This window comes from Pan paniscus, chromosome X (genome assembly GCF_029289425.2).
Source record: "Pan paniscus chromosome X, NHGRI_mPanPan1-v2.0_pri, whole genome shotgun sequence".
Lineage (NCBI taxonomy): Eukaryota > Metazoa > Chordata > Mammalia > Primates > Hominidae > Pan > Pan paniscus.
In genome coordinates, this window is record NC_073272.2 from 55,566,432 (window position 1) to 55,593,241 (window position 26,810).

General features: G+C 41.7%; 2 protein-coding genes and 1 long non-coding RNA gene across 8 annotated transcripts in view; 1 reads left to right on the forward strand and 2 right to left on the reverse strand.

Moving 5' to 3' along the window:
• FAM120C (family with sequence similarity 120 member C) overlaps positions 1-1,400 on the reverse strand; it is a 109,039-nt gene extending 107,639 nt beyond the window's left edge. The window contains exon 1 of one of the 3 annotated variants that reach the window (XM_034950282.3): positions 313-1,399. In XM_034950282.3, the coding sequence (XP_034806173.1) occupies positions 313-1,011 (699 nt within the window). In that variant the 5' untranslated portion in view covers positions 1,012-1,399. Of the gene's footprint in view, positions 1-312 lie in introns of all 3 variants that reach the window. The other 2 variants (XM_034950284.3, XM_034950283.3) reach the window with 2 other exon arrangements.
• On the forward strand, positions 623-17,292 carry LOC117977706 (uncharacterized). Its single transcript, XR_010111242.1, has 3 exons — positions 623-744; positions 2,950-3,097; positions 16,160-17,292. It is a non-coding gene; the product is annotated as an uncharacterized LOC117977706 (long non-coding RNA).
• Positions 9,843-26,810, reverse strand: part of WNK3 (WNK lysine deficient protein kinase 3) — a 164,330-nt gene continuing 147,362 nt past the window's right edge. For all 4 annotated transcript variants that reach the window (XM_008959220.5, XM_034950281.3, XM_055106662.2 and 1 more), the window contains 2 exons: positions 19,825-20,027; positions 9,843-16,481 (listed from right to left, as the gene is read on the reverse strand). In XM_008959220.5, coding sequence (XP_008957468.1) covers positions 16,152-16,481; positions 19,825-20,027 — 533 coding nt within the window. In that variant the 3' untranslated portion in view covers positions 9,843-16,151. The remainder of the gene's footprint in view (positions 16,482-19,824; positions 20,028-26,810) is intronic.

Consider the following 26,810-nt stretch of genomic DNA (forward strand, 5'->3'; position numbering starts at 1 on the left):
AAGAAATTCTGACTAGATTCTGCTGAAACCTAGTGGTAGGCCAACTGGATAAGGGAAGCTAAAGTGAGCTACTGGGATGACATGAGTAGAGATATGGCCATGTAGGTGAGTGAATCCGTAGGGGGTGGTATGAAGTGGGAGGTAAATGGATAAAATGGTAGAGGGTAGTTAGGCAGGTAGGTTAGCTGTTGGGCGGGTAGGTGGGTGGGTAGATGGGAGGTAGGGTAGTGGGTAAGTGGGTAGGTAGTTAGGTATTTAGTTGGGAGGGAATAGGTGTGGGGCTTATTATTTAAGATCCGGCCCCTCCCTCACCTTGACCCGGAAGCGGATGAGTGCTAGCCTCACGCAGTGGCTCAGGCAGGCCGGTGGCAGGAACCAGGCCCGCGGTGGAGGGGTGCCCTTGTTGCCCACGTGTCCCACGATCAGTTGCGCTGTCTGCCGCTCGGCCTGGCACCGACGGCCCCACTCGGCCAGCCGGTCCTTGCCCAGGCCCCCCGGGAACATGACCACGAGCTCCAGGCCGTCGCCGCCAGGATAGGCACAAGCCTGGCACAGCGCTGACAAGTAGCCCAGCATGGCGTTCCATTGGCCGCCACACACCCAATCCGTCTGGTAGCCGCCATAGAGCCGCGGCAGCGCCGAGCCGGCGTCCACCAGCACCCGGGCCCCGGGCAGCGGAGGGGGCGGCGGCGGCGGCAGCGGAGGATGCAGCCCGGGCTGCGCCTGGCCATGATGGTGGAAGTGGTGAGCGGGGTGATGGTGCCGAGTCGGCCCCGCGCCCCCGGAGTAGGCACCCAAGGCAGCGGGCGGAAGCGGCGGTTGCAGAGGCACGGAGCCCCTGGCGGCGCGTGGAGCCCCGGGCGCTAGGGCTGCAGTCGGCGGCAGCTGGCGGTGCAAGTGCTGCTGCTGCTGCTGGCGCGAGACCGTGCGCGCGAGTTTTAGGAGGTCCACGGGCACCACGGCCCCGGGACAGCGCTTCTCCAGGAACTCTTGGAAGCCCTGGACACCCATGCTTCGTCGGTGGGCAGACGCAATAGCGGCTGCGCAAGCAGGATAGGCGACGATCTGGGCGCGAAGCTGGGGGCGGGCGCGTGCGCACTCCGCGGGGGGCGAGGGGGGGGCGGGAAAAGGATTCCCGAGGGGAGGGGTGAGGAAGCGAGGGAATGAGGGCGGGGAGGGGAGGAGACCACAAATTGGATTTGGGTAGAGAGAAGGGGAGGGGCAGACCGGACCCGGGAGAGGCTGGGAGGATAAAAGCGAGGATGGGCTCTAGTCACTTCTCTTTTTTCTCCTTTCCGGCCGCTCTTCTTCCCGCTTTAGAAGGGGTGAAGCCTCTTTCTTCCACCTCCGGGAGCCATGTTGCCTCGTCTTCTCGGTGGTACACGCTTTCTAGCTGGAGGAAGGGGAGCGAGGAGGGGCGGGGCGGGGCGGGGAGAGGGGCATCTTGGTAGTTGTAGTCTTCTCTATGGCCTTAGGATATAGTCGAGGAACCAGACTACCACCCTTCTCAGCCCTTGTGCTCACAGGGTCACAGGAAGCGGGGCGTGATGATGAGTGTTTAGGAGTTGCACTCCAACTCCTTGCATCTCACTGAGTTGCTTAGGTTATTTACTGCTTTTTCCTGGAAAAAGAGTTTTGGGGGATGGATTGATGCATCATGGGAATGGAAGTTAGAGTGGATTGACTGAATTCAGCTAAAGTGAGCTAAAACTCCCCAGGAGGGAGGATTTTCCCCTTAGTGGAAAGATAATATTTAAAGAGCTGTTGGTCCCAATTAAGAAAGACGTAACTGGTCGGGCGCGGTGGCTCACGCCTGTAATCCCTCCGAGGCGGGCAGATCACGAGGTTAGGAGATCGAGACCATCCTGGCCAACATGGTGAAACCCCGTCTCTACTAAAAATACAAAAATTAGCCGGGCGTGGTGGCACGTGCCTGTAATCCCAGCTACTGGGGAAGCTGAGGCAGGAGAATCGCTTGAACCTGGGAGGCGGAGGTTGCAGTGAGCCAAAATCATGTCACCGTACTCCAGCCTGGTGACAGAGCCAGACTCCGTCTCAAAAAAGAAATAAATAAATAAAAAGAAACTTACATTATTTACTTGCCTAAGGTAATGCAGAGACAAAGTTAAATCGAATATCCTTGCCCTCAGCATCTCTTTGGGCAGGGAGATAATTACCAACACAAATTACATTACAAATTGTACCTTTTTGGTACTCCCAGATCCACTATGTCCTATGGTTAGGGCTTTTGGTTTCCAAACTTCATTGTGTTTTAGTCTGTCGGGAGCTTTTCTAAATAGCTGCAAGGGCTCTAATTTCAGATGTATGGAGTCATAATCTTTTGAAAAATGTATTTTCAACATACTGAGATGAAACAGATGCAGTGCCTGTCTTCTTTCTGGCTTTTAGGGCCGGCCCACTCTTTCAGCAGGAATAAAGCAGAAAACAAGATCTGAAATGAGTAGTAGCCAGATCTGGCTTGGAACTTACTGGAAGATGGGAGATAATGGCAGGCAGAGTTAGAATGCAGAAGTGCAGAACCCAAGAGTGATCGGGATGAATGAGATAGGGGAATACTCTATTAGGATGCAAAAGCAAAAAAGCTTCAAGCTACATAAAAGAAATTATAAAATAGTGGAGATGGAACAAGCCAGATTGTCAAAGAATAAGTAGATGGCAAGGCAGTGTACATAGTTAACTCTTGAAAGCAAGCAGTGAAAGGAGAGAGCAGTGGCTTGAAGGGATGAAGGATGGAAGGAATGGAGGTTTTTTAGTATAATGGACACCTGTGGGACGGTCTGCCCAGCCCCTCTTTTCCGGGAATTGACCCTCCACCTTCCCCCATTTATAGGGTTATGGCAAAAACTGTCGTGTTCCTATAACCATAGCTTATTGGGTCAGAGGTGGGCAGCTAATCCAACCTGGGGCAATCAAAATCTCATTTTCTAGAAATTTGCAATTGGACAAGAGATACCAGCTTTTCTCTAAGTGTAAAGCTTGGAAGCTGTCAACCAATTTTCCCACCAGAGGGACAGAAGTGAAAGATGCTGGTCTGCAGAAAGAGAGAAAAAATGCAGACTTTCAGAGAAGAACAAAGGTGAGAAATAGAGTCTTCATTGTGTTCAATTCCCAGCTTCCAGATAATGCAGTGGTGTGATTACAGCTCGCTGCAGCCTCGACTTCAGCCTCAGCCTCCTGAGTAGCTTGGGACTACAGACACATGCCACCACGCCTGAATAATTTTATTTTTTGTAGAGACCCTAAAATGTAGAACAGATAGAGATCAGAGACCTCTGCATCAGTTGATGGGAAGGAAGTTGGCATTCTGTGTTATTTGGCAGTGAAGCATTTGCTTATTGCTCTTGGGACTCAAAACAGCAGCCCCTTTTGCTTATATCAAGAGATCTGCATTTGCTGAGGGTCAGATATTCATTGGCCTTGCTGAATTACAGCAGAATCTCAATTTTGTCTCAAAGGTTTCACCAGTTAGGAAACTGGCATCAAGGCAATTGGAACGAAGTTATCTATATCTGCCTCCTAAGTAGTACTCCTTGTTCTCCAGCACTCCTAAATGTGATGAATAGAAGCCACAACAGGATGATCCAGGCTGTTCCCTTTAGCAGATCTGAAGCTTCAAAGAGCCTAACTTGACAAGATTCTTGGCACTTGTTTTTAGCATTCTGAGTCCCCTCAAATGAAACCAACAGGCAGTCAAATAAGGTTTTAAAGAATCTGTATCACTAGAAGATCAAATCTGTGAATAGGGACCATAATTGATCAGCCAGAGCAGTGATTCTCTCTTTTTTTTTTTTTTTTTTTTTGAGATGGAGTCTCACTCTATCGTCCAGGCTGGAGTACAGTGGCGTGATCTCGGCTCACTGCAACCTACACCTCCCAGGTTCAAGCAATCAGGTGATTCTTCTGCCTCAGCCTCCCAAGTAGCTGGGACTACAGGCATGCGCCACCACGCCTGGCTAATTTTTGTATTTTTAGTAGAGACAGGGTTTCACCATGTTGGCCAGGGTGGTCTCAAACTCCTGGCCTCAGGTAATCTGCCCACCTTGGCCTCCCAAAGTGCTGGGATTACAGGCATGAGCCACCGTGCCTGACCAGAGCAGTGATTCTCAAAAGTTTGTCTCTGGAGCAAGCACATCAGCATCACCTGCAAACTATTAGAAATGTACATTTTCAGGCTTCACCTCAGACCTCCAGGATCAGAAACTCTGAGTGTGGGGCCAGAAATCTGTGGTTTAAGTAACATTAGTTAAAGCAGTGAAGACAGATTTTATTCAGTAACTACTGACAGAAGAGGAAAGAGTTGAGCTTCATTCTGATTTGCACAGAGGTGACTGGGCATTTTAGAGGGAAAATGAGGGAGTAGGGAAGGAAAGCAAGCAGGGACTCAGTAGAGTCATGGAAGTGAAAAATTACAGAGGGTTTCTCAGTATAAATGTCATTAGGCCAGCTGTGTCTGCTACCTGGCAATTACTGAAGTTAGATTTTTATCCTCCCAGAGACTGGGAGACAGAGGCCCTACCCTACATTTCAAAGGACTGGCTTCTAGGCCCTTGAGAAACAAACACTCTGTAGTTTGTAGGAAATACATAAACATCTCAAAGGAACAGAGGAAGGATTTACAATACTAAGCCCTTTTTTACTAAATGCCCTAAGAAAGGGAAGCAGGCCAGGCTTGGTGGCTCCCGCCTGTAATCCCAGCACTTTGGGAGGCCCAGGCAGGTGGATCACCTGAGGTCAGGAGTTCGAGACCAGCCAGGCCAACATGGTGAAACCCCATGTCTATTAAAAATACAAAAAAATTAGCCAGGCATGGTGGCGCACACTTGTAATCCCAGCTACTGGGAAGGCTGAGGCAGGAGAATTGCTTGAACCCAGGAGGTGGAGGTTGCAGTGAGCCAAGATTGCGCCACTGTACTCCAGCCTGGGCGACAGAGAGAGACTCCATCTCAAAAAATAAAAATAAAAATAAATAAATAAATAAATAAATAAAATAAAGAGAAGCTGAGGCCTATCCTTAGGTGTGGACTAGAACAAACTGAAAGTTTTTCCTGACAGGGAATTCAAAAGTGAGCTGGGGCTGGGTGCAGTGGCTCATGCCTGTTAATCCCAGCACTTTGGGAGGCTGAGGCGGGCGGATCACTTGACGTCAGAGTTTGAGATCAGCCTGGCCATCATGGCAAAACCCCGTCTCTACTCAAAATACAAAAATTAGCCAGGCATGGTGGCGCACACCTGTAATCCCAGCTACTCGGGAGGCTGAGGCACGAGAATCACTTGAGCCTGCGAGGCGGAGGTGCAGTGAGCTGAGATTGCGCCACTGCACTCCAGCCTGCTCAATAGAGTGAGACTCCATCTCAAAAAAACAAAACAAAACAAAAAGTGAGCTGGGTCTTCTCAGGGATTCAATCTTAAGACTGCCAGAAACCATGCTAATGTTTGGTGAAGTCTCTTAGTGCAGGGGTTTGAATGGAGTGTACCTGCCGAGTTTTTGCAGGTCTTACTAGCCCTTCAGGTGATTCTAGCCGCACTCTTGAGTTTGAGAATCACTGCTTTTCTAGAACATACTCTTAGGCCCATGTCCAGACTGGTTAAGCAAGGAGGTACATCAGTAAATTGATTGCCATTTTTTATATGCCTGTAATTTCTTTCTTTTATTCTGATCCAGGTGGAAATGGACCTGGTGGCTGATAATGGTGTGACCCCTCCTTTCCTAAATAGGCTTTTTTTTTTCAGATGAAGTCTCGCTCTGTCGCCAGGCTGGAGTGCAGTGGTGCAATCTCGGCTCACTGCAACCTCCACCTCCTGGGTCCAAGTGATTCTCCTGCCTCAGCTCCCCTAGTAGCTGGGACTACAGGTGCGTGGCACCACACCCAGCTAATTTTTGTATTTTTAGGTGAGATGGAGTTTCACCATGTTGGCCAGGATGGTCTCGATCTCTTGACCTCGTGATCCGCCCGCCTTGGCCTCCCAAAGTGCTGGGATTACAGGCGTGAGCCACCGTGCCCGGCCTAATGGGCTTTTTTTTTGAGACAGAGTCTCACTCTGTCACCCAAGCTGGAGTGCAGTGGTGGGATTTCAGCTCACTGCAACCTCCGCCTCCCAGGCTCAAGCGATTCTCCTGCCTCAGCCTCCCCAGTAGCTGGGATTACAGGTACATGCCACCACGCCCAGCTAATTTTTGTAGTTTTAGTAGAGATGGTGTTTCACCATGTTGGCCAAGCTGGTCTCTAACTGCTGACCTCAAGTGATCTGCCCACCTTGGCCTCCCAAAGTGCTGGGATTATAGGCGTGAGCTACCGTGCTGGCTCCTAAAAGGGCATTTTGATTGTGGTTATCTAATTATTTCTCTACTCTTGCATATTAGATCTATTGGTGGCAATTAAGTTTATCAGAGGTTGTGAGATCAAGAGCAGCCATATTTACATTGTCACTGAACTAGAGGAGGAAAGATTATGTCCTTGCCATACCATTGCTTCTGAATGCAGTAGTTGCATATGACCAGCAGTTGTCCATGGCTAATGTTAGGTGCTGGCATTTTGGGAATTGTAGGTATGGGGAAAACAGCATGTTTATGGGACAGCCAAGAGGAGGTTGATAGATAAATATCTATTAGACTGTCTCTGCAGCACCCCTTTTCTACCATCTTATCTACCTTATCCTCATGGTTGCAGCAGGAGCCATCCTTTAGGGACATTCCCAGAGAATTTGATTGAGCTGGAGAAGAAGACATGAAAAATCCTGGCTGTATTCAGACACCTGGTTCATTTGCTCCTAAGGCCCATCTGTATTATCCCTGGGTTCTTTGAGGCACCCCTATCTTTATAAATTCCTATTTTTGCTTAAACTTGTTCAAATTGTGTTTACACTACTTAAACACAAGATTCCTAACATAAATAGTACAGGAGAAACTATACAGGATGGAAGTCATAGAATAGCATTTCAGAATGTGTGCTTTGGAGCCAAGAACTGGTTTCCAATACCAGTTCAACTTTTTATTAGCTGTATAGTTTTAACAAGTTGCTTAGCCTCTTGTACCCTTCCTGTATCTGTGAAATGGGGGCCTATTAATTTATTCAACAGATTTATTTAATACCTACTACATGCCAGGAATAAAGCTGGGCACTGGAAGAAAGCAGTTTTAAAGACAGTCAAGGAGCACAGAAAGGTGATAAGTAATGATACCTTAGAAGCTTGTGAAGATTAAATGACATTGTAGAGCACTAGCATAATAACTGGCACAATAAGCACCTAAGAAATGTTAACTCTTATGAAGGGTGGGGAGAAGCATAAAGAGGTTATATGGAGAGTTCACATCAAACTCAATCTTATGTCATCATTCCACTGAAGTAGGAACTAGCTGTTCAGTTTCTGAAAGAGGTCCACTTAGCTTTCTCTATTGCCCAAATCCTTGGGGCCTCTTTGAGAGGCTATGAGGTCATAGAGTTATAGGAAATAATTCATCAGAAGGTCTAATGAGGTTGCCATATTGCTTGTGTTACCTGAATCAGCAACTGGCTGACAGTAGGAAAGTCATTTGATTAGTAAACAATGACAGTGGTTCTCAACCCAAGTCACCTATCAGTGTCACCTGGGAAGCTTTTTAAGATGATGGTGATTCTAGAGATGGGGCCCAGACACTAAATTTAAAAATTTTATTTTTAATTGTAAAATACACATAAAATTTACCATCATAACCATTTTTAAGTATATGGTTCAGTAATATTAAGTATATTCATATTGTTGTACAACTAAAACATTTTAAAAAATAGTTCCCAAGGTGATTCTAATATACAGTCAGGGTTGAGAACCACTGAGCTGGAATGGAGAACGTTTATAAATACTGGTTAAATTCCTAAGCCTACTTCCTCATTTGTAACATGCATGTGAACTAGTCCTTTCCAATTCCAAAATTTTATGATAGTCTTTTCTCCACCTAGCCCAAGGTCTTGCTCCTATCTAGACCATCATTTATGCTATACTTCACTCCTGTCTTGAGCTCCTATTATAATGTCCATCTTCTCCCCACTCCCCAACTACTTCACCTCTTTCTAAACCCTAGTCACAGATGTAATTCTGTTATGTCATTCTGTGTGTGTGTATGATGGAGTCTCACTCTGTCGCCAGGCTGGAGTGCAGTGATGCGATCTTGGCTCACTGCAACCTCCACCTCCTGGGTTCAAGCGATTCTCCTGCCTCAGCCTCCTGAGTAGCTGGGACTGCAGGTGTGTGCCACCATGCCCAGCTAATTTTTGTATTTTTAGTAGAGACGGGGTTTCACCACGTTGGCCAGGATAGTCTCGATCTCTTGACCTTATGATCCACCCACCTCGGCCTCCCAAAGTGCTGGGATTACAGGCGTGAGCCACTGCGCCTGGCCTGTTATCTCATTCTTTTACTAAGTGGTGCTCATTAATGATGGCATATTTTAAAAGGGTCTATGTTGGTCTTATTCCCCAACTTAAACACTCTCACCTCTACACCTCACTTTATTACATCATCTTGCCCCTTTTGGGCCAACACCCAATTTTTTCCACCAACAGACCTTATGTTGACCCACGGATTGAGTTCAGTTTTTTTGTCACCTCTGTTTTGTCCTCATTTACAATAATGATCTGTAAGGTCCCTTGTGTAAGTTATTTGAGCAAACCTACTATGTATCAGGCACAGTGATAAGCCCTTTATATGCTTTTTCATTCAACCTCAAAACAACCTCACTGAGGGAATTATCCTTTTTACAGATAAGGAAATTGAGGCTAAAAAGTCAAGCAATTTTCCCAAGTCCGTAAGATAGAATACAACTCCAGGTCTGCTGGACTCCAAAAGGTATCTGTATTAACTATAATCAGAATCAGGGCCCATTTCCAAACCAGTTTAATTTCCCAAGTGCAAGTTTACTGTGAAAGTCACCAGTGATATCTAACAATAAGTGCAATTAGTAGAGACAGGGTTAGTTGCCTTAACACGTCTCATTTAATACTCATAACCACCTCATTTTACAAGTAAGGAAATATAGCTTCGAGAGGTCTGTGAATCAAAAAAAACCCATGCTTATTCCACATGTACCTTGTTGCCTCCCTTTAAGGATCACCTAAGATAGAATGACTCACAGTCATTGGGTCAGTAAATCAAGATAACATATATTTAAAAACACCTTTAAAACACTCATCTAATCTTGAATATTTCTGATAGGCCTATTACTCTTCATCCAGGGTTGTTTGCATAAGCATATGCATGTCCTTCTCCCTAAGCTACCAGATGAGCAAGTGATCTGACCCAGTCTTGAGTTTCTCAAGTCAGTGCAGAGTGACGAATGAGAAGTGTGGGAGGGAGATATCCAAATACGTGTTTTTCTAAAGGTGGACGATACACACTATCAACATGAAAGGAAATACTTCTTAATAAGTTTGTGCATAGGGAACACTTTGAATCCTTGCTTGGGCCATAAAAACCTCCTTCTGAAACTGTGAAATAAGCACTGGATACAACTTCATGAAAGACATGTAAAAAGTGTTCATACAGGTTGGGTGCAGTGGCTCATGCCTGTAATCCCAGCACTTTGGAAGGCCGAGATGGGAGGATTGCTTGAGCCCAGGAGTTCAAGACCAGCCTGGGCAACATGGTGAAAACCCATCTCTATGAAAAATACAAAAATTAGCCAGGTGTGGTGGCAGGTGCCTGTGCTCCCAGCTACTCGGGGAGCTGAGGAGGGAGGATCAATTTGAACCCAGGAGGTTGAGGCTGCAGTGAGCCGTAATTGCACCACTGCACTCTAGCCTGGGTGACAGAATGAGACCTTGTCTGGAAAAAAAAAAAAAAAAGTGGGGCAGGCAAGGTGGCTCACGCCTGTAATCCCAGTACTTTGGGAGGCCAAGGCGGGTGGATCACGAGGTCAGGAGTTTGAGACCAGCCTGGCCAATATGGTGACACCCCGTCTCCACTAAAAATACAAAAATTAGTCGGGCGTGGTGGCACACGCCTGTAGTCCTAGCTACTTGGGAGGCTGAGGCAGAAGAATCGCTTGAACCCGGGAGGTGGAGGATGCAGTGAGCCAAGATCGCACCACTGCATTCCAGCCTGGGCGACAGCGAGAGACTCCGTCTCAAAAAAAAAAAAAAAAAAAAAAAAGTGTGTACATACAAATCCTATTAGATAAAGGCCTACTCTAAATGTATCTGAATTATTATGCATGTAGTACATCTGAGAATCAGTGTGGCCTAGGGTTTTTCCCATGAGCTGTGCAGACAGACAGATCTGGGTTTGGATCCAGGCTTCACTACTGACTAGCTATGTGGCCCTAGTAAATTCTTTAATCTCTCTGATCCTCAAATTTGCATTGTAAGTGGAAATAGTAACAGACCCATCTTATAGGATTTTGTGTGAATTAAAAATATCGCAGGTAAAAGCCTAGCTAACACAGTATGTGTTCAGTAAATGAGAGCAACTGTTACAATTATGGCTCATGTACAAGCGTGAAAATGAAGTCCAACTCAATTTGTTGGAACTGTAAATCAAGAGGTAACACGCAGCTTGGTTAGTTTTTTTAGGCCAGCATAGTTTACAGGACTAAATGTTCTAAATCTGCTAAATTACATTTGGTAAATGAAGAACCAGTTTTAGCCAGATGATTGCAGTGACTATGGCAGCATTTTAATAAGATAACATACTCATTTAACACAGCCTTTATTTTCTGTTTCAAAACAGAATTTCCAGGAAACAAAACAAAATACTTACAATGGTTGGGTACAAATGAAATAAAAATCACAGTTTCAAAGAACCAAAATAAGACAGTTGCTGAAAGGCAGATCACTTGGTTTACCAAAAAAAAAAAAAAAGGTTAATGTCAAAAAGGATTAAAATTAACTTTAACAACATTCTATATAATGCTACATTCCCCAATTAAGAAAGGAGAGTTCACATATACAACTAAATGTTAAGTGTGGAGAAGAGGGTGAAATTCTGCATACTTCATAGTAAATTATGCTGAAAGTTTATTAATTGCATAAACTTCCTGAGTGGCTCCCATGCTGCACTAGGTCTACATGCTTAATATATCAAACAAATTATAGCTTTAGGTGATTGAGCATGACAGACCTTGAACAACTGCACTTTCCAGTTAGTCACTGTATCTGCTGAGGGTATGTTCTGGACCGCAAACCTCAATCTCAAATCTTAAGTTACAGTGGAAAAGAAATTCAACTTAAAAAAAAAACTAGAGGATGACAAGCACGCATTTATGAGTTTATTTTATACTGGCACATTTTTTTCTCAGAACCCAGTTTCTCTCTTCCCTTCTTGCTTGACTTTTAACCTTGTTTGAATTTTTTTTAATAAAAAGAAAACCTTCCAGAATAGGAGCTATTGGTTTGTACACTCGTCTAGCTATCTTAGTTGAAAATAACTTTAGTGTAACCTAGTTACTATCCCAGGCTCCTTCATATATTGGCTGTCAGGGTTCCTGACCAATGTTTGTGTTGATCTTTCACATACAAAGACTATTTCCAGGGTGACCTGAAGGCATTTGGTTCCATAAAAATTTCATACTAATTTCAATTCAAAGGATTTTATCAAGTTTGAGTGTTACTATCTTACGATCTGCATTTTTAAAATTTCAATCTTAGAAATTACACCTATCAAATCAAAGGCCTTTTCTACACACCACCCCCCTTTTCTGATTCCTCTTCTAAACAAAGGGAGGGGGGGAACAAGTCCTTGATAAACTACAGATTCAAAAAACAATCTTCCAGAAAATGGCCTGCATACCACCTCAGATAGTTCAAGTTTTTCTGACCCAAACAGAAGATAAAATAACTGAATCCCAAAATGATGGCAAATATACCTCAGGAATGTACTTATGCATAATGACTGAAATACAATATTTACCAATATTAAATATGCTGTAGTGTTACACAGTAAACATGTGAAACAAGGAACATCTGGTTACAAACATTTGCTGAGTTTTCAAGGAAAAAAAAGGAATGCATCATTTTCATCACTCAGAAAAGACAGCAAAGAAGAAAGTCAATGCTTCCATAAACTTCAGAGATTGGATAAAGTTATATAAAACCCTTACTATCAACTACATTTCAACTAAATGCATTTGGCCGTTTTAAGGTAACAAAATATCACTGCAAATACCTAGCACTGTGCTAATATATGTTGAATGATAGGCCATTGCTGAAGGATTTGTCAAATATTTCGCTGTGGTAGTTAAAGCAATTTCAACCCATTGCCCTTTAGGCACACAGACGAGAAATGCATCTCTAATAAAAAATGCAAAGTTATAGGCACTGGATTGTCTAATTCAGGTACTTTCTTACCATTTGTTTATTTTATAACTAACTCCTACACCTAAATCCTATATTGCCACCAATTTCAATTATTCTTCTGCTCTCCACCCCCAAATCCCCAAAGCATATTTCACAGAAGCACATGGCTCTCCACTTAAACACAGATGAGAGTGATGGTCCCTCTCATCTCAAACTGTTGGCTAGCACTGGGAAAAAGAGGCAGACCAGATTTATAATCTGAAAGAATACTGAGAATCAAGGCAAAAAAGCAAGTTTCACAGGCAGTGTTTACTTGTGCACCCAAAACAGCACTGATAACGAGGTAGTTAAACAAAATGAATTGGACTAGAATTAAATCTGGGGTTCTAAAATGATATATCCCATCAAACTGTACATAACACTCCACACTCAATCCAAAAATCACAGCAGAAAAGTGCCTTTTAAACTTTCACAGATAATTTTGCTGTCAAACCATTAGAATTCATGCTTGATATAAAACTGGCAAGGAAGGGATGAAAAACAGAATGAATATTTGTTATATTACAGCAAATTACCTTAAATAGAGATTCAAGACTGCTACAAATATACATAGGGTTATTTTCATTAGATTTACACCAATACTGGTTTCATATTCTTATGATGTTACACCCAACTTCACAGACATAGCAGCAGGTACTTCATGATGAAATGCTCACATTACCACATATGGAGATACAGTACTATTCATCAGACTTGCACTTTGAGAAGTAAACATGGTGGCTGGACATACAGACTATCCTCTGAATAAACTTTACAAGCAGGATGGTTAAGTACAACCATTTTCTCCTCTACAAGAAGGAAAATGAAAAGGACAGGTTTGTGTGTTTTTTGGAAAGGAAGGCCCTTTTTATATAGTAGGCTCTTTGTTAAGAAGGGAATTTCTGAGCTTTACCTCAAGTTAATTATTTCTGGGGAGGAAAAGTACCTCAGACAAGGATGAAAATAGCACTATTATATGATTTAGCAAAATTATGAAATAATGCAAAAGCCCTGGATAGAAAACTAGCCAGTATTTACAGTCAAAGTGACTATAATCTGAACCAAACATGTAAGTCATGGGAAAAAATAATTTTAATAAAACCCCACAGTGATGAGAATAACATTGTTTTCTCCATTTCTGCACAAGCTCACTTTTTTCTGTATTTTTAAATGTACACATGTTATATATACATAATGTATACATAACATATATGATAACCCAGTTACTGCAGTCAGCATGGAGACAGCAGTACACTATTCACCATCTTCAAACTTTAGAAGACTACTTTTCTTTCCAGCAAAAACCTGAAAAGATTGTAAATATTACAAGGCACTGCAAGAGTCTGCAGGCAAACAAGAATGATGAATTATATGTGGAATAGAGGTGGTGGCCAAAGGCAGAACATAGGATGTAGAGCAGTCATTAATACATGTAATTGTACATGTCAGCCATGGAGCTTTCTTCATCCTGGGGTACACTGTTTAAAATGATTGTGACTAGAGAAGAAGGGGTCCTAAAATCTGCAGTATTTTCACTTTATAGGTTGTATGTCTCGGTGTAATTACACAAAGCCAACTTTTTATAATGAAACACAGGCAGTTTTAAAGAATTAGGGATTTTAGGAGCATTGTTTTTATACATATGGAAAACAGTGCAATGCAAGCATTTGCATTACACTAATGTCCTAAAATCACTTTAAACTGCAAACCAATACTGTACAAGAAATTTGAAGAATCTGTACTTAACATCTGGAAAGACTCATACAAAACAGATCATGTTCTATGAAAAGAAACAGTGGATCTTATCAACAGCAATTCTCAAAATGCTGCCCTAGATGCCTCAAATTATAGCGACAGAATCTTCTTGATAATGGATGTGATCCTCAGGTAAGCAACATAAAACACATTTTTTTTTTTTTTGGAAAAGAGGTACTTAATGTCACAAAGTAGACTGTGCAAAAAAAAAAAAAAAAAGTACACCCATTAAGTTTTCCTCATTACCTGGCAAGCCCATGGGGTATAATTTTTAGAAGAATACGGAGGAAAATCTGTTAACAGTAATGTTGGGTAGCAATTTGGAATGTTTACTAGTAGACAGAACTCCTAATTAGGTAAATTTGTATTAGAAATGACCTTAAAGTCTTCAGAGTGGAAGGTAAGTAATTTGAACATGAATACTTAGTTGGTAAATAACATTTTAAGAATTCTATTTAGGTTTCACAGACTGAGCATTAGGTAACCCTGTGACTAGCCTTTAACATTATTATAGTTAACCTTCTTAAAAACCAAAGGTGTACATTTTGACATTGCCTCCCCTCCTCCTAAAACTGGATAAAACCCAGTAAAGTGCAACTTGACAGTGATCTCTCTCAGATTCTAAAGAGGCTGCCAAACTCATTTAAGATCTAAAATCATCTAAGATACTATAGATACTAAAAAGAAATTCTAACAACTAAAAATTGTAATTAAAAAGAGCTAAGGACAACTTAAATAGTATCCTTCTAGGGTCTACTATCTCACTGCAGGACAGTGTATACCCCACATGTCTGAGAACCCTGTAAAGCCAGTGTTTCATATGTAAGTCTCGAAACCTACTGTGTCAAGTAAATTTCACTTCAGAAGAATGGATTGAGGTGTAGCTTTAATCCCCCTTGTTAGGAATACAAGGATTCCCCCCAAACGAGATTCATATCAGCTGCAATATATGCCTTGCAAAAGAATGCAAGACAAACCAATGCCTCTCAGATGCTCAAAACCAATGTAGTATGCATGTGAGAAACAAGGAGACAGCTGCTTTGAATTATTACTGAAATCGTAAAACAGCAGCAGTATCTGCAGAATCAAGGAACTGTTACAATTCTGTTTTTTCCCTTTCCCTCTGTCTCACCCAAAACAAGGCTTCATCCTACTGCTGTGATGACGGGAAATCACATTTAAAAAGGGCTCATGTTCTGTATTGGTTGACAAAATTATTGTAATTTTTTGGGGGGGCTAAGGAGGGCGGATCACAAGGTTAGGAGTTTGAGACCAGTCTGGCCAACATAGTGAAACCCCATCCTCTACTAAAAATACAAAAATTAGCCAGGCATGGTGGCTGGCGCCTGTAGTCCCAGCTACTCAGGAGGCTGAGGCAGGAGAATCGCTTGAACCCAGGAGAGGGAGGTTGCAGCAGTGAGCCAAGATCACACCACTGCACTCCAACCTGGGTGACAGAGAGAGACTCCATCTCAAAAAAAAAAAAAAGTGATTCTAATTTTATACACCAAAACGTTTCCTGCAGCAAGTTACCCTGCCTTCTGTGAAAGGTAAACCTAAGACAAACATGTGAAGTGAAGATCCCATAAGACTCTGGCTGATGGAGGGTCTCAGTTCATCCACATTTGGGGAGAATCAATCTAAATAATTTTTAAACATTTTTAAAGAAAAGTATCCAGCTGCAGATAGCAGCAGTAAAAAAAAAAAAAAAAAAAAAAAAGGCGGGGGATGGGGAGCTTCTCAACAATTCATGGAAAGTGTCCTGGAAATGATAATGCTCAAGCTGAGCTTATTAAAGCATTCTGAACAGTATTTTTAAAAAATCAAGTATCAAAGAGGATAGAATTTGAAGTGAAAAAACATTTCTGTGTGCAGTGTTCTATGTGCAAACTGCACATTTCTACAGAATGATGAGCTGTATCAAATACCACACTGGAACAAAAAATATATAGTCTAAAGTAAACTCAAATGAGGGAAAATATGACAGAACCCAAGAGGAAGAAACTTTAATATCTTGGGTGTCCTGAAAATAATTCTGAAAAAACCTCCCTTTTTATCACCATCTACTCTGATTCATTTAGGACCAGGAGGGATTGTGGCAGGATTCTGCACTGATGAACTTGGAAATGCCTGCATATTCATCCCTGGCTGGAATGGTCCCCCAGATTGGGCGGGAATTACTACAGATTGTTGTGTTGTTCCTGAAATTCCTACCCACTGTACTGGATACCCCGCCCCCGCCACAGCATTATACTGACAAACGTGAGGCATTCCATATGATGATAATGGCCCAGGAAATGAAGGGAGTGAGAGTCCTTGTGGCAAGGAAGTTGGGACAGCTCCACGGATTTGGGACAGAGAAGAAATCCATGTTGATGTGTAGCCCATAGTAGACGGAGTATTCTAAGAAAAACAAAAATAAAAACAAAAGATCAGTTTATTTGGTATATACTTTTATCAGTCTATATTCCTTCCTATTCTTTTTTTTTTCTATTGCTGCTGCACAAATGAATATTCCTTCCTAGTCTTTTTGGCATACTATTCCTATTGTTACTATTAGGGACTACCATTTTTGGAGCACCTTTCTGTGTGCTAACCATAATTATGTACCTTAATTAATGCCATCTTCATAACTGCCCTGCCTTACATTTTTATAGTTATTTCCATGCATACATACATAGAAAGATATTTGACATGATGTTTATCTAAAGTTAATGAAAATTCTTTCTGGGTGGTGGGATTTGAAGGTGATATTTTAAAATTTGTACTTTTCTGCACTGATTAAATTATATAATGAACATTATTAGTTTATAGATAACCTGATTTTTAAAAAAAGACGAATTGGAGAGGTTATACATTTTCTCCTGGATATTTCAAAGGCATCTCAGAAACAAATGCCTAGAAATCAAATGTGTGATCTTCCCCTACCAAAGCACACTGTCTGCTCACATTCCCCATCTCGGTGATTGGTACACTAGAATAGCATCCAGTTATGGGAGCCAGAAACGTAGCCTTAATACCTCCCCTTCACCATACATCCATTCCATCACCAAATCTTGTCCATTTAATCTCTTAAGCATTTTTTGGAATCTGTTCACTTCTGTTCAACTCAACTTCTCCCATTTTCCAGACCAGTTAAGAGTTACCATGACTAACTCTTAACTGGTCTGCCAACATCTACCCTTACCTCCAATAAATAATCCTTTTCTCTTGCTTGAGTCAGAGTCATTTTTTCAAAAAACAAGTCTGATTATGTCAACCCTAGGGCTTAAATGGCTATTTATCTTTCTTAAAATACAGACGGCTGGGCGCGGTGGCTCACGCCTGTAATCCCAGCACTTTGGGAGGCCAAGGCAGGTGGATCACCTGAGGTCAGGAGTTCAAGACCAGCCTGGCCAACATGGTGAAACCCTGTCTCTACTAAAAACTCAAAAATTAGCCAAGTATGGTCGCGAGCACCTGTAATCTCGGCTACTCAGGAGGCTGAGGCAGCAGAATTGTTGAACCTGGGAAGCATAGGCTGCAGTGAGCGGAGATCGCGCCATTGCACTCCAGCCTGGGCAACAAGAGTGAAACTCCGTCTCAAAAAAAATAAAAACAAACAAACTAACTAACAAAAAATACAGATGAAGTTCCTTATCATTACCACTTTTAAGACTCCATCTACCTTAGATCCATTGTGCACTAACTCCTCTTTGCTCTCTTCACTTCAGCCAAACTGGCCTACTTTCAATCCCTTCACGCTCCTTTCCTCATACAGGGCTTTTGCGTATGCGATCCTTTCCGCATGGAATCATTTCCTCTTTTCACCTAGTTAACACCTACTCATCCTTCAGATCTCTGCTTAATCATCACTTTCTCAGTGAAGCTTTCCTTGACTTTCCTTTACTAGGTCAAATTTCCCGTATTATAGCCTATATCTTTCTTTTGTAGTTCTTATTACGGTTGCAATTTTATATTCGTATATGCAATTCTGTTATGTCTAACTAGCTGTCTTAGCAGAGCATAAATTCCATGAGGATAGGGATCATACTTGTTTTTACTCACCAAACCCATGTCTAACAGAGGGCTTGGTACATAACTGTTAAGCAAACAAGTATTTCTGAGTAAAGATACAGAGCAATACAATGTAAGAGCATTAGTGAGATGGGCTTGCCACACAAAAGATATAACCAACTGAACCTACAAATACAAAAATAGTTACTATATATAGGGTACCTACTATGTAACACCTATAAAGGTACAGCTTTATAGGTGTTATCTCATTTAATCCTCACAGCAATCCTGTAAGGCAGGTATTCTGTTTGAAAGACATGAAAACTGAGGCACAGATAGATCAAATGACTTTTCTAAAGTCACACAACTAGTAAGTGACTGAGCTGACATTGGAACCCAAGTCTGTTAAATGACGTTCACTACTTTTATTCACACACCATTTTCTACTCACCCTTCCTCCAAACATCCTCCATTATACTCCAGTAAACAGCCCTCCAACTAGTCAACAAAAGCCTCCATTCACACAGTACTCAGAGGTTCTCTCACTGGCAGTACAAATGCATTTATGTCTTGAAATTTGCCTCTAAAGGCTTCCAATTTTTACAATGGTGATGCTATCTGTGTATAAATTGGTGCCACAAGTAAGATAAATACACAGAGCTCCCAAGGAGATATACTGCTCACTAGCTTGGGAAATCGAGGATTTTGAAAATTTTTATTCAATATTAACAATAAATGCATTATTTCTTTAACAAACTATATGACTATACATGTACACATATGACAATACATGTACACAAATGTAACACACAGAGATAAATCTCTTTCAATTAAGAGGGTTAAAATTATAAGCCCTGATTCCATTTTAATAGGTTTACTCATTTTGAAAAAAAAGTCACTTACTTTAAAAATACAAAAACACAGAAATGTACAAAGTAGAATAAGGCCCAAATTCCACCATCCAGCATATTTTTCATGGCTTTTCATATTTCTCTATGCATATCTAATGTATATAATTTTGCATAAATTATATTATACTATGTGTGCTGTTCTGTAAGCCTGACTTCTTCCTACTCCAGAATGCATTGTGGGCATCTTTCTTCACTTCATTGCATGTACACCTGACTAAGGCCACATGCAATAACTAGGCGTCTTTTCTTTAAAACACCTCTCATAATATTCTAGTTTAAATAACTTTAAAATTCTTTTTCATAATGAACAAATAACTTATCAGATCTAAGAATACTGACGTGAAACACAGGAAAACTTTTCCTTAAAACCCAAACTCTTCTTGAAACACTGGACTGAATTTACCTTCATTCCAGACGCTTTCTTCTTTGATACTTGCTGGATTTTTTTTAAAAAAATAGAACAGTCTAAAACAAGGGTCGGCAAACCACAGCCCACCACCTCTTTTTGTAAATAAGGTTTTAATGGAACAAAGCCATGCCCATTTGGTTACATATTCTCTATGGCTGCTTTTGCACTATAACAGAGTTAAGTAGTTGTAATAGTATAGCTTGAAAAGCCTAAAATATTAACTAACTGGCTCCTTCCCCCCAAAAGTTTACTGACTCATGGTCTAAAATATAATTTGCTCAAAGACATAATGAATCTAAAAAAGGATAAAAGTCTCTATGTTATCAAGTCATACTACTCTCTCATAGTGACTGTAACTATAGGCCTAAGCGCATCAATTTTTATGGTTTTAGTTCTTGTAAACAAAGTGAATTGGGTATAAACAACTTACTTCAGATACTTTATTCCAGTTTTCTGTCTCTAGTTTGTGTTGACTTTGTTTAAGTTGGTTTAAACTTGGCTTAATAAGAGAATTTCCTACTGCTTCCTTTGTCCAGTCATCCACCAGCTTGTGTAAGTCATCTGTGAACATCCCTTTTTTACTGGCTGGAGACTGTTGGCATGATGCTGCATTACTCTCCACACACAGTGGATCTATAAGACAAAAAAAAAACAACAACAGGGAAACCATGAAAACGAATTAAAACTGATAATCAGATAACTCTTTGGCCAACAAAGCAGTTAACAGAACCACACATGGGGTGCAATTAGGGTGAACACACACTCTAGTTTACCTGCGTCGTCCTGGTTTAAAGCTGTTGTCCTGGAGTAATTGCTAACAGTACTCCCTTTCACTCTCAAAAGTTTCCTCTTGGCTGGGCGCAGTGGCTCACGCCTGTAATCTCAACACTTTGGGAGGCTGAGGCGGGTGGATCACGAGGTCAGGAGTTCAAGACCAGCCTGGCCAACATGGTGAAACCCTGTCTCTACTAAAAATACAAAAATTAGCCAGGCATGGTGGTGGACGCCTGTAATCCCAGCTACTCGAGAGGCTGAGGCAGGAGAATAGCTTGAACCCGGGAGGCTGAGGTTGCAGTGAGCTGAGATCACGCCATTGCACTCCAGCCTGGGACAGAGCAAGACTCCGTCTCAAGAAAAAAAAAAAAAAGTTTCCTCTTGTTTGGACAGCAAATTATATGGTTACCTTAGGTATAAATCAAGTGTAATAAATAGTACTCATAAAAATTAGTATAAACTCTAATCTTTTCACCAGCTCCCTCAGATAGATACTTTAAAGATTAAAAAAGAATCAAATAATGTTAAAAACAAAAAAAAAGGTCTAGTGCAAGCCACTTTTATAATGGGAAAACAAGGCCCAGAATAAGTAAATTGACATGCCCAAGTTCTTGCAACTAATTACCAGCAGAGACAGGCCTGGAACTCTAAAGCCTAGACAAAGACACTCTATCTTTTCAATGTACCATACTGACTTTCAAGAAGCTTCAGAAAACTAGAATCTCATTTTATTTTTTACCGATATTTCTGTTTACGATTTAAAAAGATGAATGTGTATCTAGAATAGCAGAAATGAAGACACAGATGGTTTGATGAGCCTCATGAGTTGTGGAGTATAAGATGTTCAAATAAATGAAAGAAATCAATTACAGAGAATTCCATAAGTATACTTTCCTAATCTGAACATCACACTAAGTCTTTACATGATAATTGAGTACTATTACTCATGCTTATGATATCATTCTTATAGAAAATATTCATAGAGTTCCAATTCCTCTGACTGAATTATAAGCCAAAAACTTACAGAGTGGGTCTAAAATTAATTTTAGGAAATACAGTTGTAAATTTAAGCACAATAACAGTTCCAGGGATTTAACAAGCATGTGAAGATGCCTTATACATGTGTTATGGTACTTCTTTTAATCATGAAAAAATACAAAAAAAATTGCAAGAGGTAATGCAAGAAGCTTCCATATTAATACTTTTTGAAACTTATAACAGGCCTGTGATATAAACAAGTATCATTCTGTTTTATAGACAGTGAAACTGGGACCCAGAAGATTAACAACTGGCGTCATATGCTGGGGCTAGAATCCAGATATCCTGACTGTCGGTTCAGTGGGCTTTCCGTTGTACTCCATCATAAATGCCAACTGCTGAGGTGGGCAGATCACCTGAGGTCAGGAGTTCGAGACCTGCCTGGCCAACGTGATGAAACCCCGTCTCTACTAAAAATACAAAAATTAGCCAGGCGTGGGGGTGTGCGCCTGTAATCCCAGCTACTCGGAAGGTTGAGGCAAGAGAATCGCTTGAACCCGGGAGGCGGAGGTTGCAGTGTACCGAGATCACGCCATTGTACTCCAGCCTGGGCAACAGAGCAAGACTCTGTCTCAAAGAATAATAATAATACAATAAAATAAATGCCAACTGATATAATAAAGTAGGAAATGGAAGAAGATATTACTTAATAAAGGGAAACATGACAATCTCAATGATTGCATATGCATAGTCTGTGATTTTCTATGAACCCTGTGCTACTGAAAATTTAGATTCAAAGGTGATTAAATATTTTTGTTTGTTTTTGAGACAGAGTCTCGCGTTGTCACCCAAGCTGGAGTGCAGTGGCGCAATCTTGGCTCACTACAACCTCTGCCTCCTGGGTTCAAGCGATTCTCACACCTCAGCCTCCCGAGTAGCTGGAATCAAGGCGCACACCACCACGCCCGGCTAATTTTTGTATTTTTGGTAGAGATGGGGTTTCACCATGTTGCCAGGCTGGTCTCAAACTTCTGACCTCAAGTGATCTGCCTGCCTCAGCCTCCCAAAGTGCTGAGATTACAGGTGTGAGCCACCGCACCCAGCCTTAAATATCAAAGGGAAACACAGTAGTGTTGTATAAGAAGAGTTTAATGAATTAATCAGAACATTCACATATACAAGAGTTTTAAAACAACATTTACCAATTTGGGGCAACCATGATATATCAAAATGACATACTAACTTGTTGGAATCCCAATTTTTCTAAGACATAAAATCCTGAGACACAAAAGTCAGTCTATAATAAAAGCATCATTTCTTCTTGTTATCCCTTTGCACATTCAACTAATTCTCTGCTTATTCCAGCGAGGGAGCAAAGAGCACAACAAAGTTGGGGAAGGCTTTGGAGCCTAAGCTTTTATAGACTGTGTTCTCAACCTAGAAGAATGTCAGCAGGTAGAATTAAAAAGAGAAGATAGCCAGAAACAGGAACGTATCAATGCCCACAGTTTTGCCTATCCGTCTTCTCTTAGAAATATTTTTGTGCCCAATCCCTTCAGCTTCTAAAGCATTTGTTGCAGAGAGGTTAGGTCTAAATGTCATTAATTTAAGAACATTTCTGGGGCTGGCACAGTGGCTCACACCTGTAATCCAATCATTCTGGGAGGCCAAGGTAGGTGGATCACCCGAGGTCAGGAGTTTGAGAGCAGCTTGGCCAACATGGTGAAACCCCGTCTCTACCAAAAATACAAAATTAGCTGGCCATGGTAGTGGGTGCCTGTAATCCCAGCTACTCAGGAGGCTGAGGCAGGAGAATTGCTTGAACCTGGGTGGTGGAGGCTGCAGTGAGCCGAGATCACGCTACTGCACTCCAGCCTGGGAGACAGAGTGAGATTCCACACACACACACACACAAAACAAAACCAACCAACCAACCAAACAAACAAACAAACAAACAACAAAAAAAAGAACATTTCTGGGTGGGAGGGAGAAAAAGAAGAGAAATGAAAAAAGAACATTTCTCCACTAAGGGAAGTAAAATGTTAGGACTCTTCTTGTGTATAACTCTGGTCTAACAAGTTATCTTAAATACTCAATTGGCAGTAAATTAAGGCTGCTGAACTAGTGGCACAATAGCCAACAAGTGGAGGAAAAAATAATTAACAAACTGAAGCAAGTATTTAAATGAAACAGGGACTAGGGCAACAACCACTGCACTCCAGCCTGGGCGACAAAGCAAGACCGTGTCTCTTAAGCAGGCAACAGAAAGAACAACTACACACACACATACACACACAAACACACACAAAGTTATGAAGAACAATGTGCCATATGAAAAGGAAAAAAATGCTATTTGAATGTTATTCAGTATCTATGCTTTACATAAAGCAGGATCATTTATTTACTGATTTCATTTAAAAGTTATTCATATCATAATATAAAAGACCACTTAATTCAAAGCTCACAAGCCAGAAAATACCCAATCAATGCACATTAAAATAAGTACTATGCAAACGTGGTTTATGATAGGTAGTAATAACATATTAACTTCAAATGTGCTCTTTAATATTCATTTCTTATTGATGAAATGAATAAAACCAGAGTTCAGTCCTTGATGTTCTTTTTTGTTCTTTCCTCCAAGGTGATGCTTATATTCAGACAGTTTCAGTGATCACTCCACTGCATTATTTCTATCTCTTATCCTATACCTTGATTCCTCTCTTCAATCACAATCTCACAACCAATTCCCAAATGTATTTTTCTACTTGGATGTTAATAAATTATTCAATTCAGGCCAGGCATGGTGATTCCCATCTGTAATCCTAGTACTTTAGGAGGCTGACACAGGAGGATTGCTTGAGGCCAGGAGTTCAAGACCAGCCTGGGCAACATAGGAGGATCTCGTCTCAAAAAAAATTTGCTGGGCATGGTGGCACACACCAGTAGTCCCAGCTACTTGGGAGGTTAAGGTGGAAGGCTTGATTGAGCCCAGGAGTGCAGGGTTATGGTGAACTATGATCACGCTACTGCATTCCTACCTGGGTGACAGTGAGACCCTGTCTCTAAAAAAATTAAATTAAAAAATAAATAATTCAAGTCAATATACCTGGGGTCAAACCTATCACAATCCTGGCATGACGATTTGCTTAAATGTCATACTTCTGTTTAAGATACTGCATTTTTTTCCAAACCACTCAAACTCAGATCCTTTGGATCTCCCCACCAATACACAAATCTCCAGTCCATCACTACGTCATGAAATTCCTCCTATACAATGTCTCTTGTCCACTTTCATTTCTACCATTCTATAAGCTCTTAATTATCTCATGCATAGACTACTATGATTGCAGTGATCTAAATGGACTCACTCCTTGGCTCTAGCCAATATATTCTTCAAACTACCACCAGATTAATATGAGTGAAGGCTGGGCACGGTGGCTCATGCCTGTAATCCCAGCACTTTGGGAGGCCGAGGTGGGTGGATCACATGAGGTCAGAAGTTCGACACCAGCCTGACCAACATGGTTAAACCCTCTCTCTATTAAAAATACAAAAATTAGCCGGGCATGGTGGTGCACACCTGTAATCCCAGCTAATTGGAGGCTGAGGCAGGAGAATCGCTTGAACCTGGGAGGCGGAGATTGCAGTGAGCCAAGATCGTGCCACTGCACTCCAGCCTGGGCAACAGAGCAAGACCGTGTCTCAGAAAGAATAAATAAGTAAACAATAATATGAGTGAAATGCTGTTTTCAGATAAAATGCTGCTTAAAAAAAAAAAAGCTTCAACAGTTCTTTACTGCTAACAGCATGAGGGTTCCCACTTGTTTAGGTGGCAAAGACCTGGGAAATCATGGTTGTCCTTGCAGAACAAGTACATTATTTTATTTATTATCCTTAAACTAACATGTATCACTTATTAAGCTTAAATATATAATTGTTTTAGATCATTCATTATCTTACACTAAACACTAACAGAAACATGCTGTGGCAGCTGCCAAATTTTTTTAAGTACAGAAGGAAAACTTTCTACTATAAATCCTCCATTTCACCCAACTATTTGAAAGTTATATGTCTTTCTTGCAAATCTTGCATTTTTACCGTTTGCATGCCTTAATATCATGAAATTCTATCTATTGACAATACTCTTTCCACTTCCCTTAATTTCAATTCTGCCCATTTATCTTTTTTTTTTTTTTTGAGATGGAGTTTTGCTCTTGTTGCCCAGCCTGGAGTGTAATGGCATGATCTCGGCTCACTGCAACCTCCGCTTCCCAGATTCAGGCAATTCTCCTGCCTCAGCCTCCCGAGTAGCTGGGATTATAGGTGTGCACCACCACACCCGGCTATCCTTTGCATTTTTAGTAGAGATGGGGGTATCACCATGTTGGTCAGGCTGGTCTCGAACTCCTGACCTCAGGTGATCCACCCGCCCCAGCCTCCCAAAGTGCTGGGATTACAGGCGTGAGCCACTGCATACCTGGCCAGCCCATTTATCCTTTGAGACCAACTCAAATCCTATCTTCTGCGTGAAGCATTCTCAGACCACTATCATCATTCATTCCCCTCAACCCACTACAGGTACAATTTATGGTTTTGGGAAGCAATGCAGTATAATAGTTAAAAGCCAAGGCTTTGAAGTCAGACAGATTTGGATTCTCTCACCTATTAACTGAGATCCAAAAGAAGTTACTTAACCTCACTAACCTCAGTCTCTTCACCTAAAAAAGACAAACATTAATATTTATCTAGCTTACAGAGATGTTCTGAGGATTAAGATAATATATATAATATATACTATATATGTTTTTTTGAGACGGAATCTTGCTCTGTCGCCCAGGCTGCAGTGAAGTGGCGCGATCTCGGCTCACTGCAAGCTCCGCCTCCTGGGTTCATGCCATTCTCCTGCCTCAGCCTCCCAAGTAGCTGGGACTACAGGTGCCCGCCACCACGCCCAGCTAAGTTTTTGTATCTTTAGTAGAGACGGGGTTTCACTGTGTTAGCCAGGATGGTCTCGATCTCCTGACCTCGTGATCCACCCGCCTCGGCCTCCCAAAGTGCTAGGATTACAGGCATGAGCCACTGCGCCCGGCCCAATATATACCTTTTTAGACAGGGTCTGGCTCTGTCACACTCCTGGACTCAAGCAATCCTCCCACCTCAGCCTCCTGAGTAGCTGTGATTACAGGTGTGTGCCACCATGCCCAACTAATTTTTGTATGTTTTGTAGAGATGGGGTTTCGACATATTGCCCAGGCTGGTCTCAAACTCCTGAGCTCAAGTGTTCTGCCTGCCTTGGCCTCCCAAAGTGCTGGGAGTACAGGCATGAGCCACACGCCCAGCCTAACACATGCAATATTTTTATTATGTCTTGGGATCTCCCAGACCACCCACACATTCAGTGATTCAACAGGTCTCCAAGGACTCAAGATATAGTTGTATTCATAGCTAAGGTTTATTACAGTGAAAGATACACATTACGGTCAGCAAAGGGAAAAGACAGGAGTCTAGAGAAATTCATGCTCAGACTTCCATATGTTCTCTCCCTATCCTTTCTCCAGCAACAAAAAAATACAGCAACAGGTGTACACATTTCTACCCAGGAAAGCCCATTAGAGACTTAGTGACCATGGTTTTCACTGGGGGCTGGTCTCAGAGGCACGTACC